A 26,362-nucleotide genomic window follows, 5' to 3' on the forward strand; every position below is an offset into this window, starting at 1 on the left:
TACGTGACCTCATGCTAAAGGCCAGGCCACAGGTAGCTTACTGTGTCAAAGCTGATTTGTATAAAGGAAATAGTAGACTTATCTGCAAGGTCAATTAAAGACAGTTTATTTTATTTAATCTTTAAAACGACATTGTACAAGTTAATACAAGAGAAGGCAAATGCAAAAGCTGTTTGCAAAAGATGCCCTGTTCAGTAGTTGCTTAGGCTACACATAGCAAACGTCAGGGCCAACTCTGTGAAGAAAGGCATTTAAAGAGTAGGCCTATGGTGTGTAATAATTACATTTGTAATGTATAATGCCTATGCCAATGTCGATTTTTTACATGCAAATAAATGGTTTGATTTCATCAAAAGATGCAGGTCTTCAAATAGTAAAACCCTCATTTAGACCACTGACACAACATGAATTCACTATAGCCTACATTTTACAGGTAGCCTTGTCATGGAAAAATAAGCTAAGTAGGCCTGTCCCAAACCACAGAATGAACAAGAAAAAATATGTTATTTAAAAATACAGTACATCGACCCTTCACTGTGACCCTCATTGGACAAATGATACAAAATGACAAACAATTATCTTGTTAGACACAACCAATAAATAAGCACAGCGCAAATAGTAAAAAAAAAAAAAACATAGCTGAACTCTTGAGTGGATGCGTGCACTCTGGCACAACATGGTGTCCATTAGTCATTGTCATAGATACACTCTGGAAATGAATGAGAAAGAGCGTGCAAGGCAGGTCAGTAAGTTGACTAATTGGCCTATTAACTGTAGTAGTGAAACCTAAAATTTACTTGTTAATAACAGTATTATTTAAAATTTGACAGAAATATTTATAGCTGTCACTTTCATGAAATAGGCCTACATCACATTTGTATTTAACTAGACAGTTCAAACGTACCATCCCCAATGTCATCATAAATATCAGCATCTCTGTGTAGCAAAATAGAAAAAAATTGTTAAATTATTTTGTATCAAATCTCTTTCTGTGTGTATGAGTGTGTGTGTGTGTGTGTGTGTGTGTGAAAACAGATAGTATTTCAATGTGCATGTGCCCTATCATTAAAAATGAAGGCGGCTTTGCGTGGCACTTACTCTACAACAATATGGCTGACTGAAACGTATCCAACTGCAAAAACAAACAAACAAACAAAAAAAACACATGCACATAAAGATCAAGGTCAAGGTGAACTTTATTATTCCACAATGGCAAAGAGTCACAAATATATAAGAGATAAATTGCTAAGTTGGTAATATGAGATAAAATGTGATAATATCTCTACTTACACTTGCCCTCTGAGTTCCTACAAACAAGTTTATTGTCCTGAGCTTTTATGATGACATCCAGGGTTTCTCCAGGTGTTAAAGGCAAGTCCTTGCCTCCCCACTTTTTGCAAGACAGGGAGGGGAGGATGCTCACTTGGTAGAGAGTGTTGATATCACCCTCAAACTGCAAGCAGAAATGGAAACATTTTTGATTGTGTAATGTGCTCCATCTTGAAGTGATATGACACACACAGGCCCCACATCACTGACTGCTAAAAACTAAGTGTCTGTGTGTTTCAGCTCAAACTTACTTTGAACTTCTTCCTGAAATCCTTTTCCTCCTTTTCTAATTTCTTCTGCTTCTTGGGATCCTTGTCTTCATTCTTCGGCTTAAATTTAGGCAAACTGACAGAAACAATAATGCATGATATTGAAGGAGAACACACACACACACACAAAGACAGTATGCATATACATATTTGCAGTTAAGAGATGCACTGACCTGCTGATGGGAGGAGGGGGAGGGAAGCCTTGTGAGTCCACATCATCATAAATCTCCTCGTCTAGGGTTGATGAGGAGAAAGACAGAGGGGAGGAAAAGTCATTCATTTGTCATCAAATACATTTTGCCACATTATTAAATTAACTTTAGTTACACTTTAGACTTTGCACTTTGCCTGCATTTAAATTAGGACCCTGTTATGGGTGAAAGACAGACATGAGTAAAAGGTGGGAAAGAGAAATTACCGGCGTTGACATCTGGGGTAAACTGTGGAGGAGGCGGCACACTGAAAAATACCAAAAGGGGAAATCATGATTTAATGTCACCAATATCAAACCTGTCCAGGATATCAATCGAACGTGGAGTCTGATGGTTTGATTGTTTGAACATGTCATGCAGATATATTGTGATATTTAATAGGTAAAATCATGCATTGTGTTAGGAAACAATTGCATAACTGGAGAAAACCAGGCCTAATAAAACAATTATTCATTAAAGTCAGGGATTAGAGAAAAAACCCATACCGTCTCATGCACAGTTGATTAGCCTCAGTATTTATGGGTAGTTAATTGATTAATTGATTGGTGAATTGGAATTAGTACTTTTCAATGAATAATTAGGATAGTTAATATTAGAGGCAAGGGGTTAGAAATTAGTAACTGTATATCGTCCTGATCCATCTTACTACTGTGGATATTACTCAGTATTATGGCCTGGGGCTCTGAAGAACATCTGAAGGAAACCGCGCTTGGGAGGGGACTTGACGTCCTGTGGATCAGGGCTTCAGAAGAGGATGTTGGTGGAGTTAGAAGAATTATCCACATGACACAAACACACACACACACACACACACACACACACACACACACACACACACACTAACAAACATAAATGCTCTCACCTAATAAAACTGGGATCATCCAAATCGTCATATATTTCCCCATCTTCTCCAGGTGGAGGTGGTAAGATGACTTGAGAAGAACAAGAGTCACATTAATATTTCATGATATAACATATTTTACTGGAAGTTTTCCCTGCAGGTCATTTTACTAAATGCAAGTCTTGCACTCACCTCCTTGACCATTGATTCCACTGAAAAGGAAAACAAAGATCTTTCACTTTTTACATCCTTTTTCATCCAATTTCACTTGCATGACTTCATTTCATTAATTTCTTTTATTGAATTTATTCTAGGGCTGCACCATTTTGGAACAGATGTCAGACAGATTTCTGACAGATATTGCGATTAATTGTGCAGCCCTAATTTACTGTAGGCACTATTACAGTACATATTCTAGACCCCCCACACTATGCATCATCTGCCTTGAAGCAGTTACTGGTATTGAACCAGTTTGTTTTGTGCAGGGTTCCATAGTCTATTTGTATGTGCCTCTTTACCTGCCAGTGTCATGCTGTGCGCCAATGTCATCATACACCTCTGGATCATCATCAATCATTTGACCAGGAATTTGTTTTAAACTCTGGAAGTCAATGTCCACTGAATCTGTTCTCACATAGCCATCTGCAGTATAAAGTAGAAGAGAATGGTTAGTACCTTTACGATGATTTCACAGATCAAGTCAAGTCGATAAGGTATACGGTTATAAGGTTATAGGATATAAGGTTTACATATCAGCCTTATGGATGTGTGTGTGCTTTGGATGTGTGCATATTTTGTTGGGTCTTGGTGTTTTGTTTTCGTGACCGTTCGCATATCTTTCTATGGACAGTTGGACACTTTCCCCACCATGCCCCCTACGCCCTCTGTACTGATGGACACTCACAGGAGCCATCTTGACTCCTGGCAAGCCAACGGCCTTCAGGATTGTCCCCAATGCGGATGATGTCGATGGATTCTCCCTGCTTCAAGGTGAGCTCAGTCTTTCCACCTTTGCAGTCTACTCTTGCTTTGGCTTTATGGATGATTTGCACCGGACCTGTCAGCTGTATCACACAAAGACAAAAAAAATGTATCAAAGCAACACATAAAAGACACAATTATATATACATAGCTGCACTATAGTTTCCAAGGAGCTTGTTACACAAAGAAATATTTACACTTTACTTGACAGTATTGACATAAGAGGGACATGACACTATCATGAACACATGACACTGTCATGACACATGAACCCTAACCCTAATCCTAACCCTAACTGTAACCCTCAACCTAACCCTAATCCTAACCCTAACCATAACTTGTTATGACAAAAACCGAATGTCACTTAATAACAGAAGCGTTATGTCATAAACGTTTATGACTTGTTTATGACACGTTCATGACAGGTTCATGACAGTGTCATGTCACTCTTATGTCAATACTGTCAAGTAAAGTGTGACCGAAATATTTAGCTTGTTTGTTTGGATGCTTGTGGAAGGGGCTCTTTGTCTTGTGCTATATGGAAATGGTGCATATTGGACTCATTGCAAATGACAGTCCAAGCACATGTCTGCTTTACAAATTCACCTTGAATTTCTTCCTAGCATCGTTTTCTTTTCGTTCACGCTCTTTCTGTTCTTTCTTTTCTTGTTCAATTCGTTTCTTATCCTCCTTCTCTTTCTTCTTCTCTTGTTCCTTTTCCATTTGCACCCTGTAAAGAAGAGGGAAAAACAGTTGCCATTAGGTTTTGTATTGTCTCTCAGGAGCACTTTGACCTCTCTGAATATAAAATATCTGTGTAATTATCACTAAATCAAATGTTGAATATTTAATCTCTGACACAGCAGTTTGATTAATTCTGAAATACATTACACACATTGTGCCCAACAGATGGCAGCATTTGGCAATAGTTATTTTCATAGTACACTTCCTTTTTGCCTTGAAACCCCATGGAGAAAATGACCTACCATTTGTCATCAAGATCCTCATACATCTCCTCCTCACTTTCACTGTCCTGCTCAAAGAGAAGGTCACAGAGAAGAGGTTACACTGTCATATTATGGATGATAAAATAGTTGGAAAGTAACAAAACATAGCGAAAGTAACAACACAGAAAATGAAAAAGCAACATTGTTATTAAGTGAAAGTGAAAGTAATATAGACCATTAAAACTTGTTACACAACACTAAAGGGAAATGAGTGAATTTATAGTTGGTAAACTATTTTCCTTAAAAACTACCAGTGCAGGGGTAGTACAAGAAGACCTTTACATCAGAACAGGATTTACATACGATAAAATCCTTTTTTAAACCCTTGTGTCAGCCACACTAAAGTAAGAAATTCCCCACAGAGTTTGTGGTGTACTGAATTAAGACATTAACAAGTTCCCGTCAGAGTAGGCTACACTGGTCTCTGTCTTACCTCATGTCGTTGACCCGGGTGTCCTGCAGGAAGAAAGACACAATGTAAGCTAAACTTGCCCTTTCAGATGTCCAGTTTAGTTGTCTTCATTTAACCTAGTCTTGCACAGTAAGGCATGGTGCTTTTTGGGGACTTCCTTGGCCCAATTTTATACGTTATATATAGTTCTGATTTAAACAAAGGCCTTTCAAATAAATCACATTTGATTTTACATTTCACTTTCAGATTACAATAAATTTCACTTGATTTATCTATAAATGTCACAAAAAAAGTGAAACAATGAAATGCAATGCTTAAACTGAGGATATACTGTAGGGATGATAGTAATCACTAGGCTCAGGATCACAGTTAGCATGTTCCAGAAAAAAGGGAGATCACCTCCAGCTGGGAGTGGTGGGGGATTCATGGACCCAAGATCATCATAGTTGTCATCTGACCCAGGCTGTGTTCTGCACGTGAATAGTGTGGTAACAGCTTATTTGAAGTAATGTCACATTTTATGAGTGGCCATATGGCATTACAACATTTGTGTGTAAATATGGAAAACAAAGTAGACTCCACACATAAGTTGGAGGTTACACAGCTGGCAGATGGCAATTGTACAGATGGTCAGATTCTGACCTAACAGTTATTTATCTGTGCACTGAAGATACCATAAGTCATGTGAATCCATAAAAAATATATCATTATTATTATTAACCCTAACCCTTTATCCACTCAGCAGTTAAAACTAGACATGTCTCAACTATTTTTTCAACTGCGAAAGAAACAAACACTGTAAAGTTTCAAACTCGATCCAAAACTGACCAGTTAAACTAATCTCAAACATCAGATTATTATGACCAACTGCATAACTGCTGCTGAGGCCACTCCCTCTAGCCCCAGTGGCCAGCGCTGCTGGCTACTCACATGGCTCCTGGAGGTCTTGGGGGCAGACAGGGGGGAAGGGCAGGGGGTGTTGGCCCAGAGGAGGTGCTGCTGGGGTGGGCAGCCGGTGGAGGAGGGGGGCCGCTTTTCTTGAGCACAGGAGCCGGAGGGCGGATTTCTGATAGTGTGCAAAGCGCAATAAGTCAGGCAACAAGGAAAGTATCTGTTGTCGTGTTAGTGTTTGTGTTAGTGTTTTAGTAAAGCTGTTGTGTGGCATGTGGGAACACTGACTTAACCCACTGATGACAACCTTTGTCATGGTATTAAAGTAACAAATAGATTTTGCCTTGTTATTGAAATATAGCTTTAGTTAAAAGACTTTGCACTTTGCGTTCAAATTAGGGCCCATACCATACTGTATTCTTTGGGCAAACCTTCCTTGATTCAACAAATCAAGAATTATGGTGCAGAGACTTGACGCATAGTTATTAATGTCATGTAACAGCTGTCATAGGTTGAAGCAGGTGTTTGTTCAGGTTTCGTTTTTTTTTTTTTTTTTTTTTAGTCTCAGCAAAGTGCCAGGGCCCTAAAATGAAACCTTTCCTCCATGTTGGTTCCCATTTAGTGAAAAGCTTCTCGATTTTTTCTCAGTAAACTTCAGCAAACAGAAAAAGGAGAAACCTGAATGGGAAGTTGAATGTGTTGATACAGGAAGTTGGGCTATTTCACCCCCTCTTGCTCAGCATTTCTCTTTCTGCATAAAATTCTGAAATGTTGACAACCGAGCGATTGTACACACTAAGCCTGTCAACTATCCCATTTCTTTTCACTCAGGATGTCATCGCTCGAAAAAGAAGCAAGTAATGCATTGAGTCTACACAGTGCAGAGTCACACCTGCAAAATATATGTCAACAAGAGAGAAGCAGTAAGTCAAAGAACCACAAACACCAGTGGTGTGATGTCCGGGGGGTGGGGGATGGGGGGGGGGGGGGGGGGTAGTTTGACACTGAAAATAAAACCCAGGGTATAAATGACTTCAGCAGCACAGATACAAATTCTGGTTGGCTTTGGTTTGTTTAAGAAAGATGCAAATTACCTAATTGCCTGAAAGCAGCAGTATGTAGTATGCAATATACCACTTTTTGAGGAAACTTTTTACTATTTTTGGTATAGTCTTCTAAATTATAATGCTATATATAAGGTATATATATAAGGTCACTTGAAGAATAGATAAATTCCCAATTTATCATCCCAATAGTTGTCCCGGCCATTGAGCAAAGCAGGGCAGACCACCGTGTTAAATTGCCAAAAACAGTCTCATCTGTGAAGTTTTTGGCATTTTACATGCCTCTTAGATAGTTTTGATCTGTTTAGCAAGAGACCAAAAATCCTTAATGCTTTCATTCTTTCAGTTAATTATGAGTTTATTTGCATTAATCTTTTCTGCATTGAAGCTAATGTGTGAATGGTTGAGCTACTGTTATTTTCATCATGAGAATAATCATGTGGTGTAACATTTGTAGAATGTTTTTAGAACTTACCATCCGCCATGGGCACTGCCATGCCGTTACTGAACTTGTCCAGGTTGACATTTGGGGGTCTGTTGGGTTTAGCCGGGGCACTCCCTAGGGCGAAAATATTGGGCAAAGGGTTCCTTTTGGGGGCTGAGGGATCATCGCTGACTAGTAGCCCCCCAGGGCCACTCAGCTTCTTGGTGAGGGCTGGTTTCTGGATGGTGAGAGGGGGTTTGGGTTTGGAACCGACTGCTGATTCACCAATCCCCCCATCCTCCACCTTGGCTTCCCCCCTGTTGAACATGTTCTGAGCAGCGCGCACTCCCAAGGGCTTTGGCGGTCCAGAGACCTCTAATTGCTGCCGGAACTGATTGAGGCTGCTCTTGGGCTTTTGTGTGAGGAGTAGTTTTGGTGGGCTCGGGGTGGCGCCGCTGTCCTCGGACTTGAGGGTGTCTTTGAGCCATGGTGGCTTAGTGACTGCAGGGGGAGGCTTCGGCGTCGGCAGCTTGTGGTCAGCCACCATTGTTGTTGCTGCTATACCCAGTGGCGGCTTCTGCAGAGGCTGCTTGTGGAAGGGGCTCTTTGGCTCACTGTCCTGGAAGCCGTCGCCAGGCTTGGGCCTGGGAGGAAACTGTTTGACGAAGCTCGGCTTAGCACTGGTGTTCTCCTGGGCCGCCTCAAAGCGGCTGGCCAGTGCTTTGGGCCTGGGCGACTCGCGCATCTCCGGGGCGCTGCTGGTGGACGCCGTGCTTTTCAGGAAGTTGGGCTTGGGCACCGCGGTGGAGGAAGCCGCACTGCCCGACAGGCTGCCCTCCAGCACCGGTTTCTTAGCATTGATGGGGGGCCCCGACGATACCGTGGGGTGCACGGGGACTTTTGGCCGACTCCCAGGCGCTGGTTTACCGTCACTGTCACCGGGGGACGTCCCTGTGTTGAAGCGAGCCATTATGGCCCTCACATCTGTCTTGTTGTCCTGATGACATATAGACAAACAAACAAAACAACAAAAGAGTGAGCAAGAGGTGTTAGTGGTTGACTTGTGGTCAGTGTCCGTGTTGCTCTACACTATGACAGTAGCACTAGCACTTCACTTGACAGTTCAGTAATAAAGGCCCATTCACACCAAAAACGATAACGATAACGATAACTATAAATAAATATCGTTCTCGTTAATATGAATGACGACGTTCACACATAAACTATAACGATAACGACATGAAGAACGATATCGTTGGGGATCACTTTCAGAGCGATTTTCACAGCGATAAAATGCTAATAACCAATCAGAACCCATCGAATTTTAGCCCTCACATTTATTAACACAATGAGAGACTTTGTTTATCGTTGTTCAGTGTGAACGCTTTTATCGTTATGGTTATAGTTATAGTTATTGTTATCGTTCTTGGTGTGAATGGGCCTTATGTGGTTAGTACCATGAAAATAAACTTATAGTATCATTGAGAACCATTAGCCTGGAAAATCCAGACCCTAGTAATCTAGAAAGATTAAGGGTCTGGCCACGAATAATGAAAATGGCCCAACTTGAGGAGCGTCACCAAGTATGCATTTGAAAATTTCACTGCACACAATTGGATAACACTACGACCAATGTTTACTGACTGATTCGTTGCAGCGCTGTCGTCATCTGTTAAACCCGCCTATATCAGATACACCGATGTGATTGGTTCCTCGCGATGCAAGGAGTAAAAGTAACGTGCATCGTTACTCATTGCCAGAGTGTCTCGCAGAGAAAATTCAATTTGTGCTTTCGCGAGAACTCTGGATTTCCAGGGTAGAGAACCATGACACAGAGAACCAAGAAATGAATTATTAAGTGACAAGTTGTTTTGTAAACAATAACATAGTACCTGTAACATAGTAGTAATATCTTAAGATTTTCCCCTCTGTGACCCACTGTCTCTGACATAATCGGTTATAATTAGCATCACCTTTCTCACACTTCAGAGCAGGACAATGTCTTTGTCTGTGTGAGATCAAAGTGTGTGCAATGCGTTTGAGTGTGGTCTGCAGGTCTAACTCAGCGTTTGATGTGCTGGAAAATTCTTAAAGTAAATGTTTGACACAGAGTCAACATTGCGTCCAGTAAGATTATCTCGCGCAAAATTGTTGTTCCGCAATGATTTTTGCAATGCATTACTCTTGAAGAGTAACACTTCTGAAGATTCTTACCTTATCTACTTCTGACATACAGTAGTCCATGTGAAGAGTTCTGACTCTATAGAGTAAATCTAGGCTACAGTTGTCTGCTCTGGACCCCGCATGACTGGTCTGTATACAGGAAGTCTCTACAACCTACTTTGTAAAACAGGAAGTTTTTGCCTGGGCCAATAAATACTTGTCTCATACTTTGTTCCTTGTCTATCAAGTGAAAACCCCAGGCACAGTGTAGGGCATCAGACTGGGTGGATATTCCATTCAGCTTTAAAATAAATTCACATGAAATTCTACTTTTCTTAAACAATGTGTACGATTTTTAAATATTATCCTATAAATATTATAACAAACACACTTGTATTTCCCACATGCCACCATAGTTAATCAAAATGTAGATTTGTTCTCTGAATTAAAAACCCTACCAACAATCAACAGACAAAAACTGTATAGCACTACCGCCTCTATAACTTCTGTATATGATTAATAAAGAAATGCATTGGTTAAATACAACCCCAAATCAGAAATAGTTGGGCCGTTGTGTAAAATGTGAATAAAAACAGAATGTGATAATATACAAGTCTTATAAACCCATATTTAGCAGCAAAAAGGAAATATCAAATGTTGAAAATGAAAATTTGGGCTATTTCATGGAAAATAATATGTTAATTTTGAATTTGATACCAGCAACATGTTTTAAAAAAAGTCGGGACAGGGACTGTTTCACCTCTTCATTTAACAAAATTCTGTTAATGTTTAGGAACTGAGGAGAATGAAATGTTGTCCCATTACTCCCCGATATAGGATTTCAGTTGCTCAACAGTATGGGGTTTTCTTAGTCATGTTTTTCATTCCATGATGCACCTAATTTGACAAATCTGGACTGCAGACAGGTCATTTTAGCATCTGGACTCTTCCTCCATGGAGAAATACTGTTTAACCCTTAGAACCCGATTGACGCAAAGTGCGTCAAAAAACACACCTTTCTTCTCTGTTACATTGCTCCGCGATAAAACCTTTATTTTATGACAGAGAAGAAGTGGGGCTTTCCAAAGAGACTACGCACTTGTCTGTACGATCAAGTATGAAAATTAAAAAAAATCATGAAATTAAATCAAATTGCATCATATTTACAGTCTATACTTCTCTGCGTTCACCTGCGCACCCATTACTCTCGTTTGAATTACTCGCGAACCCGTGATCGCATAGATATGGCAAGCATATCAGATTTCTGGGAACTGAGAACTAAAAAGTTGGATAGTTGGATTGGCCCTCTCCTCTTTAGCCCAGATGAGTCCATGATTACCAAAAAGAATGGCACACACATAGTTTAACCGCAGCACCTTTTTCCATGTTACCTCTCAGGTACAATCAGGCCCAGATAAGATGGCGGTATTTTCTGTATAATGTCTCAATACAATTTTGGCTGTTTTGGCTGTTAGAATTTTGGTTTTCAGTGGTTGTTCTGAGCCCATACAATGACAGGTCTGGAAACAGGTCTGGTTTTGATGCAGTGCCATCTGAGGTCCAAAGGACCACGGCCATCCAATTTGTTTTTCAGCTCTTTCCCTTGTTTGCGAAGATTTCTCTGGATTCTCTAAATGTTTTAATAATATTATGTCCTGTAGATGATAAACTCCCCAAATACTTCACAATTTCATGTTAAGAAGCATTAAAATTACATTGTTTCATCAGTTGTGCACACAGGTTTACACAGAGTGATGAATACCCCTACATCTTGAATTTCCCCTTGGGGATCAATAAAGTATCTATCTATCTCTATCTATCTATCTTTACTTATAAGAGACCCTGCCTCTCTGTGATGCTCTTTTCCATACCCAATAGTGTTGCCAGTTACCCTAGTTGTGAAACATTCCTTCATCATTATACAACTTTTCCAGGATTATGTTACCCAGGCCTGTCCCAACTTTTTTGAAACATATGTTGCTGGTATCAAATTTAAAATGAACATAATATTTCCATGAAATAGTCAAATTTGTCATTTTCAACATGTTATATGTTGTCTGTGTCCTTTTTGCAACTAAATACGAGTTTAATAGATTTGCAGGTTATTACATTCTGTTTTTATTCACATTTTACACAATGTCCCAACTTTTTCTGATTTGGGGCTGTAAATAAAATAAGAAATAAATTATACCAGGAGGCTGAATACACAGTGAACTGAATAAGAAAGAAAGAAAGAAAGAAAGAAAGAAAGAAAGAAAGAAAGAAAAAAGAATAAATATGTCTGGAGAGATGGTCTCCTGCTTTATGTGACTTGAACAGCTGAAACTTTATGAAATTAGTCAATAAAGAAATCCTGCAGTTGAAAGCTGCAGCTGAATGTCCAGCATGAGCATGCAAATGTTGTCATGGTATAAACAAACGCTGTTTATCAGCAATAGAATGTGAACACATTCTCACATGGCTCAACACTATAGTACACTGCGCCAACAGGTGCGTCTGCGCTGCCCAGCTCAGATGAAGGGCTGTTTGAGGCAGGGCGGGCCCATCACCAGGAAACACTGATAAGGCCCCAGCACAAGCATTCTTATGTCAGAGGTCCAACAGTGAGGAACTAACTGTGCTGCTGACATTTCAAAGTCCAGCTAAGCACAGAAAACGGGAGAAATGGCTGCCCGTTACCACCCTCCCACCCACCCCCACCTCTCCCCTCTTTGGTGAAGGCCACAGTCATTAATCATGCTGTGGCTGCTGTGCTTTTAAATACAGGACTGTCTTTAGATAACTTTGTGACACTTTCTGGTTTAGCATGAGACTTGTGAAGTCATCACAGAGGAAGTTGGTTTGTTAAGTTGTTAGTTGTGTTCTCCCACAGTATCACTACACCAAAAACAAAATGACAAAGCATTGCGTTACACATTTCAGGTGTTTGACTGACTCGCATTAACAGGGAAATAATATCACTAATGAATAGGTGCCTTTATATGCCATGCAAATTGGGGTCAAAAAAGTTCCCTTATTGGGTGGTGTGACTGTTCCAGTGGCACTTTGCATTTTTAATGTTGCTAGTTGCTACCAAACAGAAGATGGCAAAGAATGCTCCCAGCCATTATTCAAAGAGGCCCTCAATTGTCCTCCCAGAGATTTACAATATTTTGGAAACCGGAGGTCAATAGCCTTCATCGAGGAGGACGTTTAACAGGTACTTCAAGATGTAACATGTGAAAAGACGCATTAAGAAAATAGATATGGTACAAATCCACTGTCTGTAATGGTAGCCTCTGTAGTTCATTCTGGCATTGTGGTATTTGGTAGGGAACAGGCAGGGCTCCGAACCGGTTCAAGGAACGAAAACGAAAACCGAAAACGAACGGAATTTTACGGAATTTTACGAGGAGCAGAAACGGAAACGAAAACAAAATGGTCTTCAACTGTTCTGGAACAGAAACGTTATTCTGAAATCCACAAAACCGGTTAATAACGTTTTTTTTTCGTTCTCTATATATTTTATAAAATTTCACAAAAGCATATCCTATGTCAGGGAGACTATTTCCGGTTGTGCGAAAAACAAGCCCGCATATACACTACAATGTGAGCTAACAAGCCGCTATGTAGCCAACTAGGCCTACCTATCCGTCTGCCACTTCGGATCTTAGGCCAGCTCGTAGCGTAGGCTACTGAAACTTATTTGGAAATTGTTTGTAGCCTATGCGTAATAGTCTATTTTGCCTGTCCACGCCTTGTCGTTTTAAAGTCGGGATTTGAAATGTTTGCGCAATTATAGCCTATTCTATGTAGAAGAGTTAAACGGGGAATTTGAGATAGGCCTTGTCAGCAACAGACAGGTTGGAAATTATAGCACAAGCCTTTGAAGAAATCCATATGGATAAAACCAGGTAAGGAGTTTAGCACGTATCCAGAAATATTTTTGATAAGAAATTATTTATAGGCATAGGTTAGGCTTACAGTAAGTCTGTAGGCTATGGGATGGATAGCCCATCTGAATGTTTTTGGATGCCGCCTGTGATTTATTATTTTTGGGCATAGCTACGGTATAGGCTAAATCAAGGGGAAATAATGAGTACGTCTATTCTAAGGTAAAGTTCACAAAAATAGACTTGATAGGCCCGCCAAACACTGCCGGAACTTTAAGAACGAACGATATTTTGCGTTCCGAACCGGTTCAGGACCGATATGTTGGTGGCGGAACACATGCAAGAACGAAAACGTTAAACATAGGCCTACCTGAACCGTTCGGAACGGAACGTTTGAAAAATAATTTCGTTTTCAAGCCCTGGGAACAGGAGACCAAAACTAGCAGTTCTCTAAAACATAGACATATAGATGTTAAACTGTCAATGATATGCTGAGGAACCAAAAGATGACATAATATCTTCACTCATTTCATTAAAGAGTACAAATGGATACATACAGATAGTAGTTAAACATAGATATAAAACACAACTTCAAAATATACTAGTAGTTATCTCTCTGGTACACAGTATATTACATATGAATATGAACACTTTTTGTGAAATCCTGTTTGTTTCTGGTAAAACAAATACCGAGACTCTGAATGCCCTAAGACTTTTTTGTCTGAATCACTTTATAACATGGACATGGATCATGGCTATAGAGGATATGTCATCTGGTGAAAGGTGAAGACCACAGCACCATATCAGCAAACTAAGAAAGGTCATTTGATGAAGGTAAAATAACCCATGTATTGCTCATCTGCCTAGAGCAAAAGCCTTGTTTGAAGCACACACTCACATAGACACACACACACACACACAATCCATGGCTTGCTAAAAGCTGTGAAGAACATAGAGGTGCCGTACTCACCATGAGGGGAGAGCTCACAGGATCCTACCCAGCCTCTACATGGGCTGACAGATACCAATGTACAATTTTACCCGAGAAACTGTGTTGCCTGTGTAGCCCTTCTGTAAGCAGCTGTGTGTTTGTGTGTATGTGTGTGTCTGTGTGAGAGAGAGTGGATGGACGTGAATGCGAGTGACCTTATTGCCTGTCTTCTCTGCCTACTTCCCCTATGTGGTGAACTGTCATTACAGGAAGCTCTATCAGTTGCTTCATCTCCCGTATTTGCTTATTCCCTGCCTGCCGTTCTACCATTTCCATCTCTTTGGAGCTCGCAAAGAGCCCTGCCTGTGTGCTGTTTCCCGACTCCCTTGCCCTGCCTGTGTGCTGTTCCCCGACTCCCTTGCCCTGCCTGTGTGCTGTTCCCCGACTCCCTTGCCCTGCCTGTGTGCTGTTCCCCGACTCCCTTGCCCTGCCTGTGTGCTGTTTCCCGACTCCCTTGCCCTGCCTGTGTGCTGTTCCCCGACTCCCTTGCCCTGCCTGTGTGCTGTTTCCCGACTCCCTTGCCCTGCCTGTGTGCTGTTTCCAGACTCCCTTGCTCCCACAGACACCACTGCAATTCACAATGAATTGCTATGCAGTTGTATAAACACATCGTAAGAGGTGCTAAGGAACTAAGAGGACTCAAGTGAAGTGAAAAGGACGAGTATTTTAGACGCAGCAGTGAGATGGTGTAGAGCACACAAAGTAGGTTATTCATTTGGATACTAAAAAGCTGTTTCCAAGCAAACATACTTCAAACAAAGCCTTTTCAAATCATTTTTGCTTCAATACACTGAAATAACATTTCCTTCAGTCTGTGTCCTTCACTTTTTTTTAAGTTTGATATATTACCACACGTGTAGAAGACATATGCTTACTCCACACACATACACACAGACACAGACAGACAGACAGACACACACACACATACACACGCACACACAGACACACGCACACACACACATACACACACACATACACACACACATACACACACAGACACAGGCACCAGGGCAGTCAAATATGGTCTAGACTCTTAATCCAGAACAGTCCAGCTGCATGAATCCTATATGAAAATATTTCATTTCCTATAACTTTATACATGGCTAGGCCACTCAGTGTGCAGTAATGGCAAAGCTCCAGACATTTGCTGACCTGTTCATTACAAATACATTTGAACAATGCTGAAATGAAGTCATTCTGTATACAGTTTTTGCCTATTGCTTACACTTTTTGCAGAATTAGGCACATTATGTCAAAACTCTACACAAATAAGACATAACACTTAGAGATAAACAGCTCACATCTGCCAAAATGAATCATTGAACACACAACAACCCTTTCTAAAAATTATTGCAACAGAACCATACACACATGCACTATCTTGTCATTTTCTCAGACTTCTGTGAAATTCAAAAGTAGAATTTCTGCAGTAATCAAACAAAAGTAAACAAAAAACAAACATTCTAAATAAAGAAAAATAGAATCACACTTATCAATACAATACTGTAAGTGAATAGAACCACACGTATTAATACAATACTAGGGAATAGAACCACACTTATTAATACAGGGAATAGAACCACACTTATCAATACAATACTGTAAGTGAATAGAACCACACTTATCAATACAATACTAGAGAATAGAACCACACTTATCAATACAATACTGTAAGTGAATAGAACCACACTTATCAATACAATACTAGGGAATAGAACCACACTTATCAATACAATACTGTAAGTGAATGTACTCTAAACAAATAAAAATGTGGCAACAAAACGAAAGTAAAAAGAAAAAAACAATTACTGGAAAATATCTCCTTGCATGCCATTTCCACCCTTGAACTGACCCAACTCAATGTCTCTGCATGCCCCTTCCATTGCTTGCAAAAGAGGCATGCAGGTATGTATGTTGGTGGTCATATTTTCATTGGCCCACTGAAAATAATTATCTGATAGGTTTTAGATATGGGGAGTAAAGGGGCAAACACAGAACTGTACACATGTACTCAATGCACAAGTACACACTTGAACAGGCACACAATAACTTACCTGAAGTCTATTTATAGTGCTTAGCCTCAGACTGTTTCGTGTTCCGTTTCCTCTGTAAGTGTTTTCAGGTATGTGTGTGGGTTTTACCAATTACTAGATGTGCTTGCATTTTGATGCATTTTGTTTTCTCAATGATAACAGGAGATTTCACTTTTGAACTAAGTGTCTAATGTAAGAAATCATATGTACGGTAGTGTTTTGCAATTGTTGCAAAAGTGTTTTGCACTTAGTTCAAAAATGTGGGGTATGTTACTCAACATGCTAAAAACAGTGGGTTGCTTATAAGGACTAATTGTTGATCTATCTAAATGTTGTTGTGCCATGTACCATCAGAGACGGTTGATAAATGCATTTATGTATATTAAGGATCTTTGGTACCATTTTAAGCTACTTAAATATTCTTTAAGTAGGCTAATGATAACAGGCAGATTAATGGATTCAACATAGGCAAAGCCAAATAAAATAGTTGGACAAATGTGTATCATACTGTAAATATGATTTTTATTGCTGGTTCATTATCAGTAGATTTACATGATCTCATGTTCTCCATCCAAAAATAAACTCCTTGTGCATAGGTACTGCAGTCTCAGAGGCTGTCTGAGTCGATGCAAGCCTGGGCCCCTAGTTGTTTTGTGACAGTGAAGTGTTTGATGGGGTTCATTCCACATAGGTATGATTTAAGAAACAGATGGTATCTTCACAAGTACAGGTCACAGCTCTCAGCCAACAACACTATGAAGAATTGCTGTCAGAGCACTCGGTGATATATTTCAAGAAAACAAGCAAATGCTATTTTCAGTATCAGATTTAGACTTTGAGTCAAACTGTAGCCTTCCATGCAACTTCTTCAGTTAAGATTTGCATATAGTTGTATGTGGTTTATTATAGGTTATTACATAATACAGATCTCATAGTACAGGAGGAACATAAACAGAAGGAATAAAAGTGAACCGTGAGACATGAAAAAAACTTTAATAGAGAAGCTGATAACAACTGGTAATTTCATTTTATTTAGCTTGTACTATTGTATTCCATCCGTCCTTGTCTAATGTCCTCCCCAGGAAGCAGTTGGCAGCTGACTGCAGATCAGATCTGGTCCTCCAGAGTCTCCTCATGGTCCAGTTCAGGGCCAAACCCCAGATCTGTTCTGAAGTCAGCTGCTACCTGGGAGTCCTGTGGAATTCTACAGCTGCTCTTCAGCCTGGATGTCTCTCCAGCTTTGTCTATCTAGTCCTCCGCCCTCTACTCCTCCGGCCGGTGGTAGAGGTAGCTGTCGGCGCCCCCCGTGTCGTAGCCGTGGTCGGTGGCCCCGCCGTCCTCCGGGCAGTGGATTCCCAGGGTCCTCTGGAGCTTCTCCTCCTGCTGCCGTAGCTCCATGGAGTCCACCAGGTCATGGATGTTAGCCAGCGACCACATGGGAGAGGGGAACCAGGCCTTCACATCGCTGTCCTTGCCCACCACCACCATGCTGAAGTAGTCCTTGTTGATCTTCAGCTGGTCCCGGAGGCCGTTCACCACGTCTTGAGACAGAGGCTCTTTCTCAGTCTGGCTTTTTCCTGCCCAGGAAGAGGAATGTGGTAAATGCTGAGAGCACAGTCTTAACCTCAACTTCTCTTATCACACATGCATGTATTGAAAATTGCAGTTTGAACAAATCTCCGATTTACACAAAGCTATATAAATTAGTCCTGACATGAATTACAGAAGTCCACATATTCTGGTATCTTACCATTGAGTGGAAACAACTCCACTGTTCCAGAAGCGGTTTGTCCTGACCCAATTAATTTCAGCATGGCAAAATGGCGGATACCTGCAGGTACATAACAAGGAGCTCATGTGTTGCTATGCAACATGAAGTATTCTGATCTTTATAAGGTCACTAGGCAGCAACTATTCTGAATTAACATTGAACTATATAAATGACAGTAATTGACCACAAATGAATGCTCTTACTGAAAGTCAAAATGGTGCTGCTGCTCAAAGGTACACTACGCATGTTGAGTTGCCCTGCATAGTGCTGCTGCTCAAAGGTACAATAAGCATGTTGAGTTGTCCTGCATAATGAGTGACACTGGGACACTCTTGTCCTCTCATGGGTCTCGCAATTAGTACTGACCTACATGAATACCAATAGATCCAATATATCTAAAAATGGTTATAAATGAATGTTCTTGCTGAAAGACAAAATGGTATTGCTGCTCAAAAGTACACTATGCATGTTGTGTCCTTAATAAGTGGCTCACCCATGGGACACTCCTGTCCCCTCATGGCCAGCAGCTGCTGCTGATATGAGTAGTCATCCTCAGATGGAGCAGAGATGATCAGGAGCCTTCGCTTAGACATGAACCTGGAGATAGATTAATAATAATAATAATAATAATAATAATAATAAGCTTTATTTGTATAGCACCTTTCATACACAGAATGCAGCTCAAAGTGCTTTACATTTGGAGCATGTAACACAATAACAGTCAGTCAGTCATTATCAATCACTTTCACTTGCTGTGGCCATTTATGATCCAATCAGCAACATATCAGAAATATAGAAAACTAGATGTACCGCAGAGCGGTACAAAATATGACCGCCGCCCAGTCCAGCTTCGCTGCGCGGCGGTCATAATAACATGTAACACAGTTATTAGAGAAGAGTCAGTCATTCCCCTTTGTTGCTGTGGCCGTTTATGATCCAATCAGCAACATATCAGAAATACTATTATACTACTATGGATATATAAAGGCTTTGCTGACAAATGCCTAGGCTAACAAATGCTTAGGTCCCCCGTCCAAGCAGCCAGCCTTAGCTTGAAAATTAGCCTAGAAGATTGACATACATAGTGTCAAAGGCTCAGTGAAACAATGCTTTGTGCGTTTGCTTGTGGCCACATTGGCTCACTGCAAGCATTTCACTCCTGATGAGCCTTTAACTCCACAGTAGGTTGACATACACCAAAGGAAAGGGAGTAAGCACCTATACTGTAAGTTCTGCATGTCAGCCGTCAACATGTATTTGTCTCACAGGAAAATTGTGGACCCAGAAAAAACTGCATTTTCACTCCAAAGCAGCTGTATTTTTCTAGGACGTCTATGCATGTAAACCAATGGGGTCATGGGAGTGGCTGTGCAGTGGAGTGGATGTGTTTGTGCTCTCTGTGCACAAGATGTAATTTCTGTCTGAAAAAATTACTTGACTGTGGCCTTTCACTGCATACTCAGGCATTCAGGACACACTCAATTAAACAGACGTGAAAGAAAAGCGAAGTGCAGGAAATTGCATGCTGTGCATCGAGTTGTCAACTCAACTTGTTAAATGGTATCTAACAGTATATAAAACTGGGCCAAAATATCTCTATGTTAGGTTTTAGAGACAGTGTGTTTACATTCAGTACATTCTATATTTTAGCTTAAAAAGGTATGACAGAGAAGCATACAACATTTAAATTGCATTTAAATGTATCTCTTATTACAGAGGTACTGCAGGACCCACTTCCACAATTCACTGGGCCAGGTGTGGGGTGGCCTGTGGTGGAGGGTGGTTACCTGAGTAGGGAGCTCTGGGCTGCACTGGAGCCAGAGCAGGTGGATGGGGCCCCTCTCTCCTGCTCCTTCTCAGGCTGTCTGGAGGGGAAGGTGTCTATGAGCTGGCTGAGGTCCGCTGCAGCTGCTGGTTTCTTAAAAGACCTCTGCAGCAACGTGAAACAACATTTTATTTCATACATTATGCATTAAAAGATACTTGCATAGATTAGCTATTAGTGACATTGTATGTTTCTTTGATGATATGTTCCAATGAAATATACAGAAATATGGTTCTAGTCCACTGTACAGGCATGACTGAATGGTTAAATAGTGTGATGTAGCTTGACCTTACCTTAGGTTTTAAATCATAGTCTGTGACCACCATCGAGAATTCTTTTGTAGTTACTCCATACTCTTTCAACATCTGAGCAATCAAATCAGGATCTGCCATCCTATCAGGTTGAGCCTCTAAAGGGGTTTCAGAATCTGAAACATAATACAGTGTTGTTTATGTCACACCAATCACACCACAATTACAGACATGTTTCTGAGAGAAAACATGTGCTCACCTCAGTTCCCAAATAAACAGTCAATCATGCTCAGTTTGTATGTGCATAATAGTACTGCGCAAGCTACATAAAAAGCAGACAAGATCACATAACACATTCCACATGAGGGCTCAGATATATTACCCAACTGATAGTGTTGGAGGTTGAGTATGGCGTTTGACTCGGATCCCAGTATGGAGAGCATGGAGACCTTCCTCATAGCCAGGGCACACTGATGCTGCTCGTTTAGCTCCTTCTGTTTTTCATAAGGGGCCTCCACATTACTGGGGGCTGAGATGATCTGAGAAGAAAAGGAACACAGAATTTATTCCAGAAACTGTTTTGCCATATTTATCAGATATCCACTGACCTATATTGTACTAAATGCTAAATAACAATGTTTGTACTACCTTTTACTACTAATGAATGTGACAGGTATTAACACATCGTTATTATTGTATATTATAAATGAAGAGGCAACTAATGCTAAGAGTGATCTATACAGTGTTGAATCCTCACCATTAACCTCCTTTTCCCCTGGAATTTCTGTAGGAAGTCTTTGAGGATTCCTCCCTCTGTCTGATGTGCATCTTTTTCTGATGTCTTCCCCCCTCTCTTCCCCTCTCTTCTCATCTCTTCTCCTCTCTTCCCCCCTCTCTTCTCCTCTCTTCTCATCTCTTCTCCTCTCTTCTCATTTCTCTTCTCCTTCTTTTTTCTGTCCTTCTTTCCTTTCCCTTTCTTTTTGGATTTGGACTCCTCGTTCTTCTGATCCCGTGCTGTTTGGTCACTGGTTTGATCCCCATCTCTGGCTTCCTCCACGTCTGTGGCGGCTTCATGCTCGCTCCCTCTCCGCTTCCCGCTCCTGCTCCCAGTTCCTCTCTGGTTGTCTTTGGCATCACTGGTGTATGGCAGCGGGGAATCGGCTCCTTTTGGCACGGCTGGTGCTTTGCGGATGACATACCTGGAGTGCCCATTGAGTATGTCCTGGATTTTACTCCGCAGAGCCACCTTCTTGTCGACGGGCTTGCGTTGGTTGGCGTTGACCGTCGCGACATTACCTTGCCTCTGGGGACTGAAGACTCTCCTTCTCACAGCGGTCGGCTTCTTCGCCACCAGCCTCTTCTTGATGATCTTGCACTTCTCAGTTGAGGCCTTCCGAGCCACCTTCTCCAGCTTCCGCGCCGGCAGCTGGTCGATCACCTCTAGGATGGCCGCAACTCGGACGGGATAGGGGAAACGCTCGCCCACCTTGAGATTCTTCTTGAGGATGAGCATGGTGAAGGTCTGGTCCTCGATCTGCAGGTAGTGGAGCAGTTTGGTCACCATGTCCGAGTCTAGGCTCTCCTCCGTGACGTCCCCCTGTGTGCTGATTCGCCGTAGTTTGCCTTCCATCATGGCGTTCTGGATGATGGTGACGACGAGGGTGTCCCTCTCGGCCAGGCGGCAGTTGAGCCCCTCTGGCTCCATGTCCTGGATCTGCTTCTCCATCATGAGAAGGTAGTTGTCCGTGTGGGAGGGGGCTGTGATCACCCACAGGCGGTGCTTTCCGGCAAACTCGGCCACGAAGTCCAGCTCCGGGGCCAATCCACCGTTCCTTTCTTCAGATCGGTCCGCCCTGGGGTTCCCCTGGTGGAAAGATCCGGAAGATCCAGAAGAGCCATCCCTCGAGTTGGACCTCCTGCCCTTTAATGCTTCAGAGTCAGCCAGCACTGTGCTGTGTATCCAGAATGCAATCAAAGCCAGGAGGAGATACACCCCAGGCATCCTCGCAGGTGTAATCACGCTGTCAATCAAACTATATGAGTCCGCTGAGAGGCTGAGGCTGTGCCGTGGCTAAGGACTCATCAGGATATTGAGAGCAGGCAGGAGGATCGAACACTCGCACCCTCTGGTTCACATTAGACCCTCTCTTTGTTACAGGAAACTCCTGGAATTTTTCTCAGCTTCAAAGCCTCCAAATGTGCAGCTCCTGCCTGCGAGCCTCAGTGAGAGTGTGGGGCTGCGCACCCCCGTTACAAATGAGAAATAGGAGAGGGGATGGCTGAAACCTGACCCCCTCCTCTCCCAAAACCTTCCCTACAACCAAATACTTGTGGGATGTGTTTCCCTGAGGGCCCTGATGTCCTACACATGATAAACAAATGTGTACAAGTCTATTTTAGTTATATTGAAATGTGACATGAATGATACATGAATGCATTGGAAAGTTTCAGTAGCAAAGAGCAGAGTGAACATAGAGTGAATATAGACATCATAATTTGAAAGCGCAGTTGCAGCCTGGTCATTTTATGACCTACAGTAAGCCTATAGATAAACATGCCTAGATAACATAAACGGTATCTGAAGACGCAGAGGTTATCAGATTATGTGTTAAATGTCAGACAGTGTCGTGACGTTAAGTTAATGTGTTACAAAAGACAACTTGATGATTATTTGCACACATTTTCTATGAGGAAGTGTTAAGAGAAAACTTGTGGCAACGTGGTTAAAATTACATATAATGTGTGAACTCAAAGTGACCTGTAGTAGCCCCAGCTCTCCCTAAATGGATCTGTATACGACAACCACAGATGTGGAGCTCATACAAAAGGTAAAAACAACAACTGCGAGCACATGCTGAGCAGTTGCACCACACATGTGACTTTTTGTCACAAGGTTGAAAGAGATGCAATGAACAGCAAGTCTGATGGTTGTTAATAGCCACATGGACAACACATCCCACAAAAGGAAACAATTGTGTTGAATGCCCACGCCAGTGAACAAATGAACAACACATTCAACGTCTACAAAAGAACACACATCAAAAGAAACACTAATCACCAGGAATGAAAGTTGTTCTGCAAGACCCAAGTGTTCGATCAACTTATTAACGCAAATAATTATGGGCTTGTGTTGTTCTGGAGCAATTCTTTTGTCAGGCCCCTCACACAGCATTGAGTAGTTTAAAAAGAGCTTTAAAAGTTTACCGACATCCACACACAACGCTCTCTCTCCCAAAATAACAAAATAGCTTCCAGAGCAGAGGCAGAGCAACAGAATGATCCACAGTTTCTCTGTGGTGGGGGGCCATACCCCACAACACATGTCGTGCATGGTGCCAGAAAGATCATCTCATACTGTAGTTCCCTGTTCAGGTTTGGTCAATCAACCATGTAATCACGGCGAAGATTGTCAGCCATCAAGTGTTCATGATCTGAGACACTGGATTTGAAAAGGTTGCGCATGGCTGCACCTCATCACACACAGACAAAACAGTTCTAATGCTCTGATATGTTGATTGTACCCTTATGGGTGGTGACTGATATTCTATTTTGCATATTTGAACATACTGTAGATGAAAACATTTTTTGCGTGGAACAAAATTAATGATTCTACAAAAAATGCACAATGGAGCTGAGAGGTTCAAGGTTACAGGTGTCATTTTGTGAGAAGAGTAGGCTACAAGTTTCCGCATGAAAAAGCAGTTATTCAGCAGAGCAAGATTCAGCATGCCTAAAAAATGAGAGCTAAAGATCTTTGAGATACAACATAACATATGGGACATTAACAAACCTGTCACAAGAAAGCACAATCCTTTTTGGAGCAGAAAATGGAGTATTTTGCAAGAAAATGGCTACAGAAAACAGTTCTACAGCTGTTTCTTTTTACATCATTTGCTCTCATCCTAATGTGCTGCATTCCTCTGCTGCCTGATCAAAAGCCCTGAATGATCACCACCAGCCACGACATGAAACAGACAACAAGCAACAAAGGTTCCACCAAAAGGATTACAAATGTTTGAAATTAAAAACTGGGAACAATGTATGTACCAATGTTAGCACATATAAATAAAAATACATACAATAAACTCAGCTTTGAGCAACACACCACTGACATACAAAAACGCAGTCAACAGAGACTCTGCCATCCGCAAGCTCAGATCACTTTCTGTTGCCCCCTGTCACCTGCTCCTTCTGTACAAAAGCATAGTCCAGCCCATCCTCCTCTACTGCCTTCCCTGCTTTTTCAACATGCTAACTGCTGCCAACAGAAACAGACTCACACGCATCACTCATACCGCAGCCAAAGCAATAGGCCTCCCCACTCCTAATCTATCAGATCTCAACAGTAAATTCACCAAGAACAGAGCACAGACCATCGCTCATGACCCCACCCACCCCCTCAATCCCTTCTTCATTCTGCTTCCATCAAGACGCAGATACAGGGCTATGGGGTGGAAACGAGTACGCTTTAGGAAAAGCTTTGTGCCCTCTGCAATAGCAGCACTGAACAACACACAGCGGTGATGGATCACTGTGCCGCCCTCATTCCTCTGTAATGCCAACTGGTGATGGTTTTCCTGTTGTATCTGTGTAATGTGATGTATACTGTATGTGCTGTATATGTGCTGTTGTGATATATGTGCTGTATATGTGCTGCTAAGGCTGTGTGAGGCTTGTATGGTATGTGAAAACAAATTTCCTATGTAAGGACAAATAAACTAACTAACATAAAAAATGAATACAAACACACACTATTATATTACATTATGTATGTAGGTCTCACTGATACATGCACATACCCACACACCTGCATATTTACACACCTGTGCTGCATGGTTATTGTAGCGTCCATACTTGCTGGTGTACAGGGCTACAACTTGCAAAATAATGTAGGCCTGTTGCCTCCATGGATGTACCTGTTTTACCCTCTTATAAACAAATGCTACTGAATACTATCACCTGCTGGACAAGTACATGCATGACATTATTGGAGCTTTCATTAGACACATCATTTGCCCTATATTACCATGGACAAACGTTATTTTGGAGGTTCGATTTGAACCCCTTTCCCTCTCAAGAATGGGCTGCATCAATACAACATAAATAATGGTCTCTAAAATAAGCTGCATATTTGAGGAATAAACAACACACATTTTAAAATTAATGAAAATTACGCTAAAATATGTTAAATGAGATACACTATGCTCTAATCAAAACGACCTGTGACAAAAAAACATAATCATATATTGTTAATTTGAAATTGTTTTATTCAAAAAGTGCTTTAACCACTTGTAACATAAGAATGTAATAATTGCAAACACACCAAAGAAATTCATTATTCATGAAAGTCATTGATAAATAGCCAAAATACATCGTGGAATCTTTCCTGCTCTGGCAACTAAATATGATCCAATAAAATGTGCCGGAGAAGCCTTTATCAATTTCTTCCGGGTGGTGGGTTTGACTTCACACTGCTCGCTCAAACCAGTCACTAAGGTCAGTCGCTTTTTCTTAAAAGTGAACTTTTGTCATTCAAAGCATTTGAATTGCATGCCTAATGGTATGTATATGCTTATGCACAGATCGTTTTTGCATTCTGTCGTTTTGTGCACATTATTGTTAGATTGTCCTGACTAGCTAGCTAGCAAGTAAGCTATTGTAGAATTGCATTGGCAGCTGCAATGAAAAAGAAAGTGTCCGTGCCCGCCCTCAATCCAAGAACAGACGGTGCCTTAGCAGGAAAGCCATAGCTTAGCTTGCTAACGTTTTCTGTCGGCCCGTGATCAACGACAAAGCTGAAATCACTTCTGTTATTATATTACCTTTAGAATTTTAGAATTGCGATGACCTGCCAACACTCTTGTTCACAGCTAACGTTAAAGCAGTCTGTTGTGTTATGCTACTGCATGGCCTGCTTTTTGCATCGCAGAAAGTTAACACTCTGTCTTTGCATGCGTTTCTAGCGATTTCAGGAGGATTTGTCAACCATATCATATCACCGATTTGGCACGTAGCTTTATGGCATA

General features: G+C 41.3%; 3 protein-coding genes across 6 annotated transcripts in view; 1 reads left to right on the forward strand and 2 right to left on the reverse strand.

Annotated features, from left to right (window-relative positions):
* Positions 1 to 90: 90 nt before the first annotated feature.
* Positions 91 to 14,626, reverse strand: fybb (FYN binding protein b). Of its 4 annotated transcripts, none has more exons than XM_042058714.1 (19): positions 14,436 to 14,626; positions 7,482 to 8,427; positions 5,982 to 6,117; positions 5,451 to 5,521; positions 5,073 to 5,095; positions 4,619 to 4,665; positions 4,239 to 4,362; positions 3,556 to 3,715; positions 3,170 to 3,293; positions 2,844 to 2,863; positions 2,673 to 2,742; positions 2,472 to 2,552; positions 2,017 to 2,057; positions 1,772 to 1,832; positions 1,581 to 1,674; positions 1,291 to 1,453; positions 1,099 to 1,132; positions 905 to 936; positions 91 to 709 (listed from the first exon to the last, which is right to left on the reverse strand). In XM_042058714.1, the coding sequence occupies exons 1-19, from the start codon at positions 14,436 to 14,438 to the stop codon at positions 687 to 689; spliced, it is 2,253 nt and encodes a 750-aa protein (XP_041914648.1). In that variant the 5' UTR covers positions 14,439 to 14,626; the 3' UTR covers positions 91 to 686. The 4 variants fall into 4 exon arrangements, 3 of the variants coding, with proteins under 3 accessions (XP_041914648.1, XP_041914647.1, XP_041914649.1); XM_042058713.1 differs by lacking the exon at positions 14,436 to 14,626 and adding an exon at positions 9,645 to 9,756; XM_042058715.1 differs by lacking the exons at positions 2,472 to 2,552; positions 14,436 to 14,626 and adding an exon at positions 9,645 to 9,756.
* A 2,851-nt stretch (positions 14,627 to 17,477) lies between these two features.
* ccdc80l2 (coiled-coil domain containing 80 like 2) lies at positions 17,478 to 22,728 on the reverse strand. The gene is made up of 8 exons (XM_042059341.1): positions 21,280 to 22,728; positions 21,094 to 21,195; positions 20,719 to 20,875; positions 20,379 to 20,512; positions 20,048 to 20,190; positions 18,754 to 18,857; positions 18,240 to 18,320; positions 17,478 to 18,066 (listed from the first exon to the last, which is right to left on the reverse strand). The coding sequence occupies exons 1-8, from the start codon at positions 22,336 to 22,338 to the stop codon at positions 17,753 to 17,755; spliced, it is 2,094 nt and encodes a 697-aa protein (XP_041915275.1). The 5' UTR covers positions 22,339 to 22,728; the 3' UTR covers positions 17,478 to 17,752.
* A 3,048-nt stretch (positions 22,729 to 25,776) lies between these two features.
* nnt (nicotinamide nucleotide transhydrogenase) overlaps positions 25,777 to 26,362 on the forward strand; it is a 38,587-nt gene continuing 38,001 nt past the window's right edge. Inside the window, exon 1 of the mRNA XM_042059404.1 lies at positions 25,777 to 25,832. The gene's annotated coding sequence lies outside the window, so the exon portion shown is untranslated. The remainder of the gene's footprint in view (positions 25,833 to 26,362) is intronic.

This window comes from Alosa sapidissima, chromosome 13, assembly GCF_018492685.1.
Source record: "Alosa sapidissima isolate fAloSap1 chromosome 13, fAloSap1.pri, whole genome shotgun sequence".
In the NCBI taxonomy this organism is placed as follows: Eukaryota; Metazoa; Chordata; class Actinopteri; order Clupeiformes; family Clupeidae; genus Alosa; species Alosa sapidissima.

Excerpts from the sequence above, each read along its gene's own strand:
- fybb (XM_042058713.1), bottom strand. The coding sequence starts at position 9,674 with ATGGACTACTGTATGTCAGAAGTAGATAAG. Across the intron at positions 5,522-5,981 it reads CCAAGACCTCCAGGAGCCAT|AACACAGCCTGGGTCAGATG; the intron begins GTGAGTAGCCAG and ends ATTCACGTGCAG. Across the intron at positions 1,833-2,016 it reads TACCCCAGATGTCAACGCCG|ACGAGGAGATTTATGATGAT; the intron begins GTAATTTCTCTT and ends CATCAACCCTAG.
- ccdc80l2 (XM_042059341.1), bottom strand. The coding sequence starts at position 22,338 with ATGCCTGGGGTGTATCTCCTCCTGGCTTTGATTGCATTCTGGATACAC. Across the intron at positions 20,191-20,378 it reads ACTATGATTTAAAACCTAAG|AGGTCTTTTAAGAAACCAGC; the intron begins GTAAGGTCAAGC and ends ACGTTGCTGCAG. Across the intron at positions 18,858-20,047 it reads GCCCAGAGCTCCCTACTCAG|GTTCATGTCTAAGCGAAGGC; the intron begins GTAACCACCCTC and ends ATCTATCTCCAG.